This window comes from Ovis canadensis, chromosome 3 (genome assembly GCF_042477335.2).
Source record: "Ovis canadensis isolate MfBH-ARS-UI-01 breed Bighorn chromosome 3, ARS-UI_OviCan_v2, whole genome shotgun sequence".
Lineage (NCBI taxonomy): Eukaryota > Metazoa > Chordata > Mammalia > Artiodactyla > Bovidae > Ovis > Ovis canadensis.
The window spans coordinates 200,230,114-200,246,402 of record NC_091247.1 but is presented as its reverse complement, the minus strand read 5'-3'; the positions used below and the strand labels follow the sequence as shown (position 1 = coordinate 200,246,402).

General features: G+C 38.5%; 1 protein-coding gene and 1 non-coding gene across 2 annotated transcripts in view; one reads left to right on the top strand and one right to left on the bottom strand.

Moving 5' to 3' along the window:
• The window catches only part of LOC138437732 (solute carrier organic anion transporter family member 1B3-like), an 85,275-nt gene that overhangs the window by 30,919 nt on the left and 38,067 nt on the right, over positions 1-16,289 (top strand). The window contains exon 4 of the mRNA XM_069585565.1: positions 8,453-8,594. Coding sequence (XP_069441666.1) covers positions 8,453-8,594 — 142 coding nt within the window. The remainder of the gene's footprint in view (positions 1-8,452; positions 8,595-16,289) is intronic.
• Positions 467-573, bottom strand: LOC138438398 (U6 spliceosomal RNA). Its single transcript, XR_011256337.1, has one exon. It is a non-coding gene; the product is annotated as a U6 spliceosomal RNA (small nuclear RNA).

Here is a 16,289-nt window from a genome sequence, read left to right as displayed (position 1 = left end):
CTACATTTCTAAAATTTATGTTTATATGCTGGGTCTTCATTGCTGCAGGGGTTTTTCTCTAGTTGCAGTGAGTGGAGGCTACTCTCTAGTTGTGTTCATGGGCTCCTCATTACAGTGGCTTCTCTTGTTGTGTAGCATGGGCTCTGGGGCACACGGGCTTCAGTAGTTCCTGCGCTTGGGCTCGGTAGTCGTGGCTCCTAAGCTCTAAATCATGAGTTACAGCACACGGACTTAGTTGTTGTAAAGCGTGTGGGATCTTCCTGGATAGAGGATCAAATCTGTGTCTCCTGCATTAGCAGGCAGATTCTTTTACCACTGAGCTACCAGGGAAGCCCCTGCATATACATTTGGATCAGAACATTGCACTGATGACCTACAGGCTTTTGTTTAAATTGCAGGCAAAATGTTCATTTCCTCTTGTCTATCCACACTTTAATATATTTCATAGATGTTAAGAAGTATCATAAAAAATATGGAACCCTTCACACACCTGCATGCCATCCTTGCACAGGGACCATACTTATCTTCTCTGTATTGTTCCAAATTTAGCATATGTGCTGCCAAAGCAAACACTCTCCCCTAAATTTTAATCTAAACTCTTTTTTCTCACTCTTCAGGTCAAAAGTACTGAGATGTCTTTTAAAAGAATTTTAACTTGTCTGAATAATGCTAACTGTGGCCTCACCTTAAAGCCTATAAGAAAAAGAAACTAACCTTAGGTGTCTCCTTGTAAGTGTCAACTCCTCTCCAGAATCTGACAGCTTTTTTGGCTCTCCCATGTTTTGGGGTGTTTTTTTGTTTTCCCCTAAGACTTTGCAGGATCAGTCCAGTGGGAACTTATTCAGCTACATCGGAGAACTAAATGTTTAAAAATCACCCTCAGCCTGCTGAGGATGCTTAAGAAGAATAATGCAAAAAATAAGATTTGATTCATGGAAATGTAAACAGATCTTGGTTTTATTGGGGAAGAAAAAAAAAAAAGAGAGAGTTATGGAAAAGTTGTGGAGCAGGAATAAGTCGTTAATGTAACAAGCCCAAATACGGATTTAACTGCACAGTTATCCACTGGTAAATCTCAAAACTGTTTCCGTACAAAACTCTCTCTTGAGCACCAAACCTGCCTTACCTGTGGGTCTATCAGGTAGAAGTTTATTTTCAGACATCTCAATTTTTTGTGAAGAGATGGTTCCATTGTCTTCCCTAAGACTTCTCTTTTTCTCATCCCAAGTACTAGTATTACTACGTAAAATGAAGCAAACTATAAAACAAAATTAGAATACTTATATTCTGTTATTTCCACATTTTATTAGTTCTCCTCTTAAACTTCTCCCAAGCATGTCTATAGCCTTCTGTTCCCCTCTTCCCATCTCTGTTCATCTTTCTTTCTGAAATCAGCTTCCAAACTAATTTATTTGCCATAAATTCATCTTCCTCATGACTACAGAACTAGCCCTCTAAAATTTAATTTCCTTAGGTCACATTTAAAAATGCAGATTGGTCTCCCAGCGGTTGACATATTTCTATCCTTATATTTCACCCACAGATATTCTTTTTGTTTTGCGAACGATCTGTGTTCTTCCACTACTCTGGGCTTTCTGTGAGTTTCTTACTTTGTTTAAAATGTTTATTTCTTTTTCAGTTTCTAAGCTTCTTTTACTCCCTAAAGAATTCTTTCAAACGTTACCACATTTATAGGAACATTGACCTTTGCAGACAGAATTAGCCACTGTCCTGTGTGCTCATAAATTTATACATGGATAGCAATTGCAGTGCTCATTACATTATTATACTGGCATTATTTGTTTATTGGGCGAGGAATACGTTAATTCTTTGGGGGCAATTATTATGTCTTAATTGTTTTTACTTCCCCTCTTACCCTGTGTCTTTTTCCAACTCCAAGGCTTAGTGGAGTTAATTACCATACTGTAGTTTCTCAACAAATGTTTGCTGAGTAAATGAATTGAGGTTCAAATGAGTTTATGTTGTTGATTATGGCTGTACACATGGCAATGTGGAAACGTGGAACTGCCGCTGACCTTAATCCTAGAGCTTTTGCCATAATAAACAAAGGACTGACCTGCCACTTCAGTTCAGTTCAGTCGCTCGGTCGTGTCCAACTCTTTGCAACTCCATGAACTGCAGCACACCAGGCCTCCCTGTCCATCACCAACTCCCGGAGTTCACCCAAACTCATGTCCATCAAGTGGGTGATGCCATCTAGCCATCTCATCCTCTGTCATCCCCTTCTCCTCCTGCCCCCAATCCCTGCCAGCATCAGAGTCTTTTCCAGTCAGTCAACTCTTCTCATGAGGTGGCCAAAGTATTGGAATTTCAGCTTTAGCATCAGTCCTTCCAAAGAATACCCAGGACTGATCTCCTTTAGAATGGACTAGTTGGATCTCCTTGCAGTCCAAAGGACTCTCAAGATTCATGTAGATGTATGGCAAAACCAATACAATATTGTAAAGTAATTAGCCTCCAATTAAAATAAATAAATTTCTATTTTAAAAAATTTTTAAAAAGAATCTTCTCCAACACCACAGTTCAAATGCATCAATTTTCAGCGCTCAGCTTTCTTCACAGTCCAACTCTCATATCCATACATGACCAATGGAAAATCCATAGCCTTGACTAGACAGACCTTTGTTGGCAAAGTAATGTCTCTGCTTTTCAATATGCTATCTAGGTTGGCCATAACTTTCCTTCCAAGGAGTAAGAGTCTTTTAATTTCATGGCTGCAATCACCATCTGCAGTGATTTTGGAGCCCCAAAAAATAAAGTCTGACACTGTTTACACTGTTTTGCCATCTATTTCCCATGAAGGGATGGGACCAGATGCCATGATCTTCGTTTTCTGAATGTTGAGCTTTAAGTCAACTTTTTCACTCTCCTCTTTCACTTTCATCAAGAGGCTTTTTAGCTCCTCTTCACTTTCTGCCATAAGGGTGGTATCATCTGCATATCTGAGATTATTGATATTTCTCCCAGCAATCTAGATTCCAGCTTGTGCTTCCTCCAGCCCAGCGTTTCTCATGATGTACTTTGCATATCAGTTAAATAAGCAGGGTGACAATATACAGCCTTGATGTACTCCTTCTCCTATTTGGAACCAGTCTGTTGTTCCATGTCCAGTTCTAACTGTTGCTTTCTGACCTGCATACAGGTTTCTCAAGAGGCAGGTCAGGTGGTCTGGTATTCCCATCTATCTCAGAATTTTCCACACTTAATTGTGATCCACACAGTCAAAGGCTTTGGCATAGTCAATAAAGCAGAAATAGATGTTTTTCTGGAACTCTCTTGCTTTTTCCATGATCCAGCGGATGTTGGCAATTTGATCTCTGATTCCTCTGCTTTTTCTAAAGCCAGCTTGAACATCTGGAAGTTCACAGTTCACATATTGCTGAAGCCTGGCTTTGAGAATTTTGAGCATTACTTTACTAGCATGTGAGATGAGTGCAATTGTGCTGTAGTTTGAGCATTCTTTATTTCAGGTAAATGCTGACTTTACCTTTTATCTCAGTACTAGTTGTGTCTTTCTGCCTGTGATATTTTAAAATGTATTTGATAATTGTGAATATTTGTATTTCTGTTCTGAAATCTCTCAATCTTAAATTCTCTATCCTCATGGCATCAGTCTTTTAATATTTTTCATTGAAGAAATTAGTTTTTTATTATTTAATTATTTATGTTCTAAGAATGTCACCATACCGTTCTTTCTCTGAACTTCAGCTCCACATTAAGAACATGGCTAAAATGCTCACGGCTAAGGTTATAGTTAGAATAAAAGAAAGCACATTTATAAATCTATCTACAGTAACTCATTCCATATCCTTCTAAAATCCCAGTTTATGAAGAATCCTGTTGTAGCCCTTGTGTTTGCACCTGTTATTATTTTCTTCTTGGTAAAACCAATTTAGAATTATATCATGCAAATTTTGATTTTTATGAATCTCTTGTTTTGAGCTAATCTTCCTTTTAAGATTGAAAATAAGCACATTGCAAAACCTTTTTCAGAACTTTTAGAAAGCTGCTCTTATATAGAACAAGTTTTACTTCTGGTCACACTTATATCTGCTTTAATGAGATAATGTCCTGTTACTTTCTAAAACCCCTTCTCTTTGATTGTACCAATTAGAGCTTTGATGATCAGGACTAAGATAAGAGTTTGCCCTAGTATTTCTTTAATAATCAATAAATCATTTTGTCAGTGTGCTCATTACTGATTCTGCAGCAACTCAAATAGTGCCTGACAAAAAATGTGTTTGGCTAAATGATCAGAGTTCTATTTTTAACTGAATGAATTTACAGCCAAAAGCTGAGTGATGACAGCTCACAGTGATAATAAAATCAGACATTTATCAATGCTTATTACATGCTAAAAATTTTATGTATATTATTTTAATTAATCTTCATAACAATTTTATTGTAATTATCTCCATCTAAAAGCTGAAAATCTAAAATATGAGAGGTTTCACTGCATGTAAACTGTATACCATACAATTTATTCAACAACCAAAAACCATTTATGGAGTACATACTCATAATGTGTCAGGCATCTCAGTTTGATAAAAAGCCTGATAACATTTTTTTTCTATTTATTAGAGAAGGAAAGGTATAACTTGACTTTCAGTTCAATACAGCACACTGTGAATAATAAGGCTGAAGCCATGCCCCCTCCTCCAATTTTAATAAAAATGTAAAAGATATTAAAAGCAACTTGTGGATGTGCTAGAAAACAAGAAGAGATACATTGTGTAAATCAGAAACTATAAGAGTTTTTGAAAAACTAAGAAGGAAAAAGAATTAGGCTAAAGAAAGAAATCACATTCTAATATAAGTGCAGGAGAAGAAAGCTGAAAAAATATGGACATGACTCCAAGGGTGCTTCAAAGGCAAAAGCCAGTGATCATGGGATCAAGACAGGTCCCAGAGACAAGCAGCAGGCATCTGTATAGTGTGTTCCACTCATTCAGTCAGAGAAAACATGCCTCTTTCCTTGTTTAACTTTCACCTGATTGTCAAATTACCCTCCCACCCCAACTTAGTCCAAGCAGCAAGCTGCAGAGGCATCTATCCTGGGCAGGAAAAGTGAGTGTAGGTGGATGCCTGGGCATATGGAGCTGAACAATGTCTCTAGCGGCTGCTGACACCCATGGAGAAGAGAAGGGCCCACATGCAGATTAACTATTGATTTATTGCTTTAGTCACTACAACATGCCTGACTCTTTCGCAACCCTGTGGACTGTAGTCTGCCAGGCTTCTCTGTCCATTCAATGCTGGAACAGGTTGCCATTTCTTTCTCTGGGAGATCTTTTTGACCCAGGAATCAAACCTGGGTCTCCTGCATTTACAGGCTGATTCTTTCCCACTGAGCCACCCTGCTGCCAAAAACTGCTGCCTCTTCATCCCAGAAAGGCTTCACAAAGACTGAATATTCAAAGACAAGAAAAGGGAGCTTCCATGTGCAAAACAAAGCAGGCAGGCAAGAATCACCAGATATTTTATTTACTTCACCACTCTTGAAAAGAGGCAGCAAACTCAATAAATTAAAAAATTCACCCATGGCTGTACATACACACACACATACAGGCACACACACATAACTGTGTATATGTATATATACATATCTATAAGATTTATTTACTTATAGTTATATATATTTATAAAAAGAACAGAACTTTAAAATTAGTAAAGGGTAGGGGAGAGGAATGGAGGAGGAAATGCTCACCAGGAACTTCTACATCTGTATAAAATTTCATATATCAGGGGACGACAAAAGTGAAGAGAAGTTACAGGGGGGAAAAAATGACCCTATGTAGTAACATGCCTCTATCTGTCAGCCACAGTGACAGTTTGATCATATCCAGTAGGACATGTTACTTCTCTCAGCAGAAAGCTACCCACACTTTTTAAATGGGAAAATACACTTTTTATAGTTTTAGAAATATATGATGTTAAATTTATTGTCTTAACCAATTTTTAAAGGTACAGCTCAGTGGTGTTAAGTATCTTTGTGTTGTTTACAACAAGTCTCTAGACTTTTTCATCTTGCAACACTGAAATGCTTACTAAACACTAATATTCTCTGTTGTCTTCGCCTGGTTTGGGGGACCCATATTTTTACTTTCTGCATTTATGATTTTGGCTACTTTAAATACTTCACACGAGTGGAATCATACAGTATTTGTCCCTTTATGACTGGCTTACTTCGCTTAGCATGTCTTTGAGGCTCAGCCATGCTGTAACATGTGATATGATTTCCTTCCTTGTAGCTGTGAAAAGAAGAGAAACAAAAAGCAAATGAGAAAAGGAAAGATATACCCGTATGAATGTGGAGTTCCAAAGAATAGCAAGAAGAGATAAGAAAGCCTTCCTCAGTAATCAGTGCAAAGAAATAGAGGAAATAATACAACAGGAAAGACTAGAGATCTCTCCAAGAAAATTAGAGATACCAAGGGGACATTTCATGCAAAGATGGGCTCAATAAAAGACAGAAATAATATGGACCTAACAGAAGCAGAAGACATTAAAAAGAGGTGGCAAGAATACACTGAAGAACTGTACAAAAAAGATCTTCATGACCCAGATAATCATGGTGATGTGATCATTCACGTAGAGCCAGAATCCTGGAATGTGAAGTCAAGTGGGCCTTAGGAAGCATCACTACAAACAAAGCTAGTGGAGGTGATGAAATTCCAGTTGAGCTATTTCAAATCCTAAAAGATGATGCTGTGAAAGTGTTGCGCTCAATATGCCAGCAAACTTGGAAAACCTCAGTGGTGGCCATAAGACTCAGAAAGGTCAGTTTTCATTCCAATCTCAAAGAAAGGCAATACCAAAGAATGCTCAAACTACCACACAATTGCAGCCATCTCACATGCTAGTAAAGTAATGCTCAAAATTCTCTAAGCCACGCTTCAGCAATACATGAACCATGAACTTCCATATGTTCAAGCTGGTTTTAGAAAAGGCAGAGGAACCAGAGATCAAATTGCCAACATCCACTGGATCATGGAAAAAGCAAGAGACTTCCAGAAAAACATCTATTTCTGCTTTATTGACTATGCCAAAGCCTTTGACTGTGTGGATCACAATAAACTGTGGAAAATTCTGAGAGAGATGGGAATACCAGACCACCTCACCTGCCTCTTGAGAAATCTGTATGCAGGTCAGGAAACAACAGTTAGAACTGGACATGGAACAACAGACTGGTTCCAAATAGGAGAAGGAGTACATCAAGGCTGTATATTGTCACCCTGCTTATTTAACTGATATGCAGAGTACATCATGAGAAACACTGGACTGGAAGAAGCACAAGCTGGAATCAAGATTGCCGGGAGAAATCTCAATAACCTCAGATATGCAGATGACACCACCCTTATGGCAGAAAGTGAAGAAAAACTAAAGAGCCTCTTGACGAAAGTGAAAGAAGAGAGTGAAAAAGTTGGCTTAAAGTTCAACATTCAGAAAACTAAGATCATGGCATCTAATCCCATCACTTAATGGCAAATAGATGGGGAAACAGTGAGTGACTTTATTTTGGGGGGACTCCAAAATCACTGCAGATGGTGATTGCAGCCATGAAATTAAAAGACGCTTACTCCTTGGAAGGAAAGTTATGACCAACCTAGATAGCATTTTAAAAAGCAGAGACATTACTTTGTCAACAAAGGTCCACCTAGTCAAGGCTATGGTTTTTCCAGTAGTCATGTATGGATGTGAGAGTTGGACTATAAAGAAAGCTGAGCACTGAAGAATTGATGCTTTTGAACTGTGATGTTGGAGAAGACTCTTGAGAGTCCCTTGGACTGCAAGGCGATCCAAACAGTCTATCCTAAATGAAATCAGTCCTGAATATTCATTGAAAGGATGGATGTTTAAGCTGAAACTCTAATACTTTGGCCACCTGATGTGAAGAGCTGACTCACTTGAAAAGATCCTGATGCAGGGAAAGATTGAGGGCAGGAGGAGAAGGGGACGACAGAGGATGAGATGGTTGGATGGCATCACCAACTCAATGGACATGGCTTTGGGTAGACTCCAGCAGTTGGTGATGGACAGGGAGGCCTGGCGTACTGCAGTTCATGGGGTTGCAAAGAGTCGGACACGACTGAGCAACTGAACTGAACAGAGAAATCAACTAAAGACATTAACTTAAAGAAAAATTCAACTCTGTCCTACTCTAATAATCTGATAATCTAATAATCTAATAATCCTCCTCTAATAATCTGTAATCAAGTTAGAAAATGTTGCTTTATGGATATAGTTATGTTAATGTTAAAAGGACTAAGAAGTACCAATTGAAATAGAAGAAAAGGAGTATTCTTTTAACACACACATGCACACACATACAATACTAAGTAAAGAAGAAAGCTTTTCAAATTCTGTACATATATGTAAGCACTATGGGATCTTATGATTAATCATTTTTCCCTTTCCTGCTTTTCCTTAGATGTTTTTGGCAGCCCTGTCACTCAGCTTTATTTCTAAGGCACTGGGTGCAATCATTATGAAAAGTTCCATCACTCAAATAGAAAGGAGATTTGACATATCATCTTCTACTGTTGGCTTAATTGATGGAAGCTTTGAAATTGGTAAGTTTTATATGCATTTTGATTGTTTAGTAATCAGAATTGCAGGAGTGAAAACTGTTCATATATGCTCTCCACCACTGATCCTTAACCAGAGGTAAGGATCCCCACTCCCCTGCCATGGCAATTTGGTAGTATCTGCAGACATTTCGGTTGTCATCACCGAGGGTTAGGGAATGGTACTGGCATCTAGTGGTGGAGGCCAGAGATGCCTTCAAACATCCCGCAATGCCCAAGGCAGCTCCAAAACAAAGAATCACCTAGTCCAAAATGTCAAAAGCATAGAGGTTAAACAGCTCTGATTTACACAGGCTCACGGTCTGTGAACTAATATTTTGCTGTGTTTTAACCTTCCTTTTCTCAAGATTCACTAGTGCAAAAAAAGGTGGGAGAGAGGACTATGATTCTGATAATTTAGGGAGGAAGGAACAGTTTTGAAGCAATGTTTGTTAGGTTCTACTGTTTGAAAAAAGTAAAAGTGTTAGTCAGTTGTGTCTGACTCTTTGTGACTCCATGGACTGTAGCCCACTAGGCACCTCTGTCCCTGGAGTTCTCCAAGATTACTGAAGTCATTCCCTTCTCCAGGGGGATCTTTGCAACCCAGGGATCAAACCCAGGTGTCTTGCATTGCAGACTGATTCTTTACTATCTGAGCCATCATATCTCAATTCCAGGTTCACAAACACACGTCCCCCTGCAGTTTCAAAGCTGTTTAAATGCATTCCTAGGACACAACATACTATCTGTGAATGTTGACATCTTTAGCTGTTTTTCCTACAGCTAAATAGCTGTAGGACAGAAACACTTCAGGAAAGATATTTACTTGATGCATTTTTCATTCACCTTTCAGTTCAGTTCAGTTCAGTCCCTCAGTTGTGTCCGACTCTTTGTGACCCCATAAATCACAGCATGCCAGGCCTCCCTGTCCATCACCAACTCCCAGAGTTCACTCAAACTCATGTCCATCGAGTCGGTGATGCCATCCAGCCATCCATCCTCTGTCACCCCTTCTCCTCCTGCCCCCAATCCCTTCCAGCGTCAGAGTCTTTTTCAGTGAGTCAACTCTCCACATGAGGTGGCCAAAGTATTGGAGTTTCAGCATCAGTCCTTCCAATGAACACCCAGGACTAATCTCCTTTAGGATGGACTGGCTGGACCAAGGGACTCTCAAGAGTCTTCTCCAACACCACAGTTAAAAAGCATCAATTCTTTGGCACTCAGCTTTCTTCACAGTCCAACTCTCACATCCATACATGACCACTGGGAAAACTATAGCCTTGACTAGACAGACCTTAGTTGGCAAAGTAGTGTCTCTGCTTTTGAATATACTATCTAGGTTGGTCATAACTTTCCTTCCAAGGAGTAAACATCCTTTAATTTCATGGCTGCAATCACCATCTACAGTGATTTTAGAGCACAAAAAATAAAGCCTGACACTGTTTCCACTGTTTCTTCATCTATTTCCCATGAAGTAGCATTCTTTAAATTCCTATTAAGTACCTTTCCTGGTCCTAGGAGCCAGAAGTATAAGAAAAGAATAAACACTGTATGGTATCTGCTCTAAAAGAACGTACATACCACTGACAAAAGAGATAAATGAACAGAGGGTTCAATCCCTGGTTGAGGAATTGGGATCCCACATGGAGCATTGTCACGGTCTCTGTAGAACAGGACCTGGGGACTGGAGTTGAAAAGAAGAAGGACGCAGGGGACACAAGTCTCAAGTGAAACAAGGGTACTGTATTTGCAGAAACGCATGCTTATATATCTGCAATAAAATGATTACTCAGCCATTAAAATGAATTAAATTCCACCAGTTGTGACAAAATGATCACTGAAGGGAGTCACTGAAGGGAATCCAAGCAGATGCTCTTTACCATGATCTCAGTCCTGAGAACTGCTGCGTGCATCTCTGCTTGTTCCTGTTATCCAGGAACTGATACGGAACAGAGAGTCCTTAAGAAACAGCACACAAAGGAAGAAAACAAAATACTGGATCCCTTAAAGCTGAATGTCCCCTGACAATTCCACCTTTGTTATTTTTTCATAATTGGGGGTGACTCTAGATACTTTTGTGAAAACAGCCCTGACCAATTGAGCTTGTTTAGTTTGAACAATTTTAGTTGAAAAGCATCAGTATACTACAAATATAATCACCAGGATAATTATCAGCATTATAGTTCCAGATCCAATACTATGTGTAATGTTTTGAAACTATCTTTGAGGGTCTAGCCCAGATAATTGATCAGCTAGCTGTTTAGCGAAGGTTTTCAAATTGTTGGAAGAGAGTAGACTCTTAGAGAAGGTTTCAAAGATTTACTTTTGCAATAATTGTACATTTAAGGAAGCATTATTATGTATATCTTGTAAATGAAATTTGATTTGTTCCCAATTGTAAGCACTATCATTGAACCGAACAGGAGTGATACAAAATAGAGTAGAATTACAATCACAATTTAATAATACTTGTTTTTGTAAATCTATTAATTGATCTCCAACCCAGTGGATGGGTGTTTCTAATTCCTGATATTTATCTTGAACTTTTTCATCTATCTGAACCTGAGTGACCCATATAGTATCAGCATCTTTATTCCAATTTTGAATGAAGTTTTGTGTCTGAATTGAAGTTTGTAAAGCAATATCTGCAACAGCAGCAGTGGTGCAAATGGTTAATAACCCCAAAATGCCAAGAATTTACCATCCAGTGAATCGCTTAGATCATCAGAGTAATTTAGTGAATAACCAGGAGGCAAGTCCTGCCATGGGACCCTGTTTCCAGGGTCGTTGGAGATCTACTGGCAACCACAGACTACGTTGAGATCAAAGAATCAAAAGGGATTCATTTTTTAGAAAAATAGAGGAATTAAGACAAGCATACAATTTATAATCTATACAAGTCACAGAACGTAAAGTCTTATTAAATTGTAAGTTTCCTATGGTTGTAACAAAAGGAAAGGGAACACAAGCTTGTATAAAATATGAATGATTATAATGGAAGGAATAGTTACTTGGCTATGATTGGTCCCTGTGAAATATCCAGTCCAAGTTCCAAGTTTTTCAGTACTTGCAGCAAGTTTCCCGATGTCCCATTGTTCAGGCCCAATCCGTTTATTGAGGATGATTTGAGGACAAGGAGGTGCCATTTCGACGTCAAGCCAGCCAAAGAGTTCTTTGTCATGGAAGTGTTCCATTGAACTGTTGGTAATCTTCCATGTTACTTGAGTAACATAATCACACATAGTACTGTTAATATCATCTGAGCAGTTAGATAGCCACATACCATGGGGTCCCCAATCAACAATGGTGTAATTGGCCATAAACATTAATTTCCCTGATTTAGCTTAACATCTATCCCAATAAACAGGAGTATATTTAAAGTCCTTATAGGTAAACCCCTTACATTCCAATTTTTGTCCTTTTCCTAGAGTTTTGGTAGTATTGACATGGTTCTCATAAAAGGACAGGGCAGTGAACAGTCCAAGCAATGTGTGGAAGTTCTTTTTTGGAGGCAGGAGGAAAGACCACATTTGTCGATTAACATTAATACATAATTCTGCTGGGCCCATGCATAAAGGAAGGATTTCATAGCCTAGAGAAATGTTAATTGGTCTTCCTTCTTCCTCAGGATGAGAGGGCCCCTCCAAGCTCCAAGGAGGAGGCATATGTACTGAGTCATTAGCGGATATGATCGGTCCTATATCTGTCCATTTTACAACCTGTAATAAAGGTGGGTTAGGTATATAAGCCCAATAAGTGTGATTAATCAAGTCAGCCTGAGCGGGGGATGCAAAAGCAAGCAAAGCAAGAAGAGCAACAAAAATATTTTCAGGATTTCAAGGCATTCCCTGTTGAGAAACCAGATTTTCATCTTGATTGAAGGGTTTTTATCTGTCCCCAAGTGTGGAGATCATAAGGTTGATGACGTCAAGTGCAGCGTTTCTTGGAAAATTTTTAAAGCCACCATAGCTTGTACTGGAATCTCCTCCTCCTGGGGATTTTGCCATTTCTTCTCTATCTTGAACACCGGTGCCTCCCCTAGGGCAGATCTTCCAAAGAGGGAGCCAACTGATTTCGTTGGCTACATCTGGAGAAATACAAGCATACCCTTTCCCCTGTGATATTAATTTTCCAGATTTTCATTGTTTAGTCAACCTGTCTTGATACCAAATGGGCAGAGGAAGGGAGGTATCCTTCAATGCCTCGAAATATTTTTCTGCTTTTGTCAAAATATCTCCTTGCAGTAAGTTTAAAAAATTTAAAACAAATAAAGCTGTATTAACAATAGTTATAGGATTAAAGAATATATTGCATTAGAATCTAGTAAAGTCTGCTCTGGATAAGGAAGATAGAAGTGTTCCTGTGTATTCCCCCCTTTTAAATTTTTTTATCTGTAGTTTCAGTGTATGATGTGCTCATTTAATTATGTCCTGTGTTTGTGAATTATAAGGAATGTCTGTAATATGTTTAATAGAGAATGAGTGTAAAAATTGTTTGAATTGTCTAGAAATACAGGCAGGGCCAGTGTCTGTTTTTATAGAACTAGGTGTTCTCACTACTGTAAACTAAGCTAAAAGGTGGGTTATAACATATCATGTAGTTTCACCTTGGAGAAGTGTGGCCCATATAAAAGAAGAATTTGTATCGAGTGAGACATGTAAAAAGGAAGAGGAGAAAGTTCAAGGCAATGAGTTACATCCATTTGTCATAGTTTATTGGGTTGTAATCCTCAAGGATTTATATCTTGTGTAATGGGTCAGAGATGTAGGGGCCTACAAGTAGAGCAATTATTAATGATTTTTTTTTTTAGCATATCAGTATGGAATTGTCCAAATTTGATGTAATGAGCCAGCATTATTGTGTAATAGAGCACGTTGCTCTTCAGGAGTAGCAAAAGAGACAAGCTTATCAGTTTATTTATTGTCATGAGCCATCGGGCCAGGAAGACAAGAATGTGTTCGAATATGGGTAATATAAATGGGGGAAGTGTGGTTTTTAACAATAGATTGTAGATTAAGAAAAAGTTATTGGATAATAGATTGATTAGAATTTATGGTAGAAGTTTTTTTTTTTAATACGAAAACTGAATATAAGGAGTTAGAAACTATATTAATAGGATAAGAATGTAGGTGAACAACCTGAATGAGAGCATATAATTCATTTTGTGGAGCAGAGTGAAATTTAGTACAAAAGACTTTATATTTTTTGAGAGACCAGAATGAGGCTTTGGTGTGTTTAGTCCCATCTATATAGAAAACATCAGTTTGAGGTATAGGTTGTGATGTGACAATGTGAGAGATAATAAATTCAGTATTTTTAAAGAAATTTTAAAGTTTGTTAGAAGGATAATGAAATGAAAAATTTCCAAAATATTTCAGAAAGGCTATTTCAGAAGTTTGTAATGTGTTCTCCAATTGAGATTTATTAATAGGTACTACAATTTTATGAGGATTGGAGCCAATTAGAGTCCTAGCTCTATTTTTTTCATTAATAATGATTAGAGGGATCAAATCAAGATAGGGCGTAAGTGACCTTGTCCCTCTAACATGGGTATAAATCCATTCTATTGGGTATTTTTGTTGGGTAAGAAGTCCTGCAGGAGAATGGAGAGAGGGGAGTATAAATAACTCTAAAGGTAAATCAAGTCTAATATGAGTAAGAAATTGCTTTTGCAATTTATTTTATATTAAATAGAATTCTTCTTGTATCTCTTGTGAAAGTGAATTAGGGCTATTTAAATTGGGATCTCTTTTTAAAGTGTTAAATAAATTAGTCAGTTGATAATTTGCAATGTCTAAAAGGGGTTTAATCCAATTTATATAGCCTAAAAGTTTTTGAAAATCATTCAAGGTTGATAATTTATTAATATGAATCTGTTAGTTGGAGAGTAATACATTGTCTATTAACAACAAATCTCAACTAATAGTAAGATGTAGATGTTTGAATCTTTTTAGGGGCAATGATTAATCCAGAAGCTTTTAAGCATTGTTGAGTTATGTCAAACATCTGTTGAGTTTCTAAAACAGATGGAGCTGAAAAAAAAATATTATCTATATAATGAATAACAAGACAGTTAGGAAATTGTTTTCTCATAGGTTTAAGGGCTTTGGTTATATAATATTGACACATGGTGGGAGAATTCCAAGGGGAACAAGATTTATCAATATGCTTTGATTTCAACTGTGTATCTATAAGTTTCTTCAGTTCAGTCGCTCAGTCGTGTCCGACTCTTTGCGACCCCATGAATCACAGCACTCCAGGCCTCCCTGTCCATCAACAACTCCCGGAGTTCACTCAGACTCACGTCCATCGAGTCCATGATGCCATCCAGACATCTCATCCTCTGTTGTCCCCTTCTCCTCCTGCTCCCAATCCCTCCCAGCATCAGAGTCTTTTCCAATGAGTCAACTCTTCGCATGAGGTGGCCAAAATACTGGAGCTTCAGCTTTAGCATCATTCCTTCCAAAGAAATCCCAGGGCTGATCTCCTTCAGAATGGACTGGTTGGATCTCCTTGAAGTCGAAGGGACCCTCAAGAGTCTTCTCCAACACCACAGTTCAAACGCATCAATTCTTCCGCGGTCAGCCTTCTTCACAGTCCAACTCTCACATCCATACATGACCACAGGAAAAACCATAGCCTTGACTAGACGGACCTTAGTCGGCAAAGTGATGTCTCTGCTTTAAAATATACTATCTAGGTTGGTCATAACTTTTCTTCCAAGGAGTAAGCGTCTTTCAATTTCATGGCTGCAGTCATCATCTGCAGTGATTTTGGAGCCCCCAAAAATAAAGTCTGATACTGTTTCCATTGTTTCCGCGTCTATTTCCCATGAAGTGATGGGACCGGATGCCATGATCTTCATTTTCTGAATGTTGAGCTTTAAACCGACTTTTTCACTCTCCTCTTTCACTTTCATCAAGAGGCTTTTTAGTTCCTCTTCCCTTTCTGCCATAAGGGTGGTGTCATCTGCATATCTGAGGTTATTGAGATTTCTCCTGGCAATCTTGATTCCAGCTTGTGTTTCTTCCAGCCCAGCATTTCTCATGATGTACTCTGCATATAAGTTAAATAAGCAGGGTGACAATATACAGCCTTGACGTACTCCTTTTCCTATTTGGAACCAGTCTGTTGTTCCATGTCCAGTTCTAACTGTTGTTTCCTGACCTGCATACAGATTTCTCAAGAGGCAGGTCAGGTGGTCTGGTATTCCCATCTCTTTCAGAATTTTCCACAGTTTCTTGTGATCCACACAGTCAAAGGCTTTGGCATAGTCAATAAAGCAGAAATAGATGTTTTTCTGGAAGTCTCTTGCTTTTTCCATGATCCAGCGGATGTTGGCAATTTGATCTCTGGTTCCTCTGCCTTTTCTAAAACCAGCTTGAACATCAGGAAGTTCATGGTTCATGTATTGCTGAAGCCTGGCTTCAATAATTTTGAGCATTACTTTACTAGCATGTGAGATGAGCGCAATTGTGTGGTAGTTTGAACATTCTTTGGCATTGCCTTTCTTTGGGATTGGAATGAAAACTGACCTTTTCCAGTCCTGTGGCCACTGCTGAGTTTTCCAAATGTGCTGGCATATTGAGTGCAGCACTTTCACAGCATCATCTTTCAGGATTTGAAATAGCTCAACTGGAATTCCATCACCTCCACTAGCTTTGTTCATAGTGATGCTTTCTAAGGCCCACTTGACTTCAC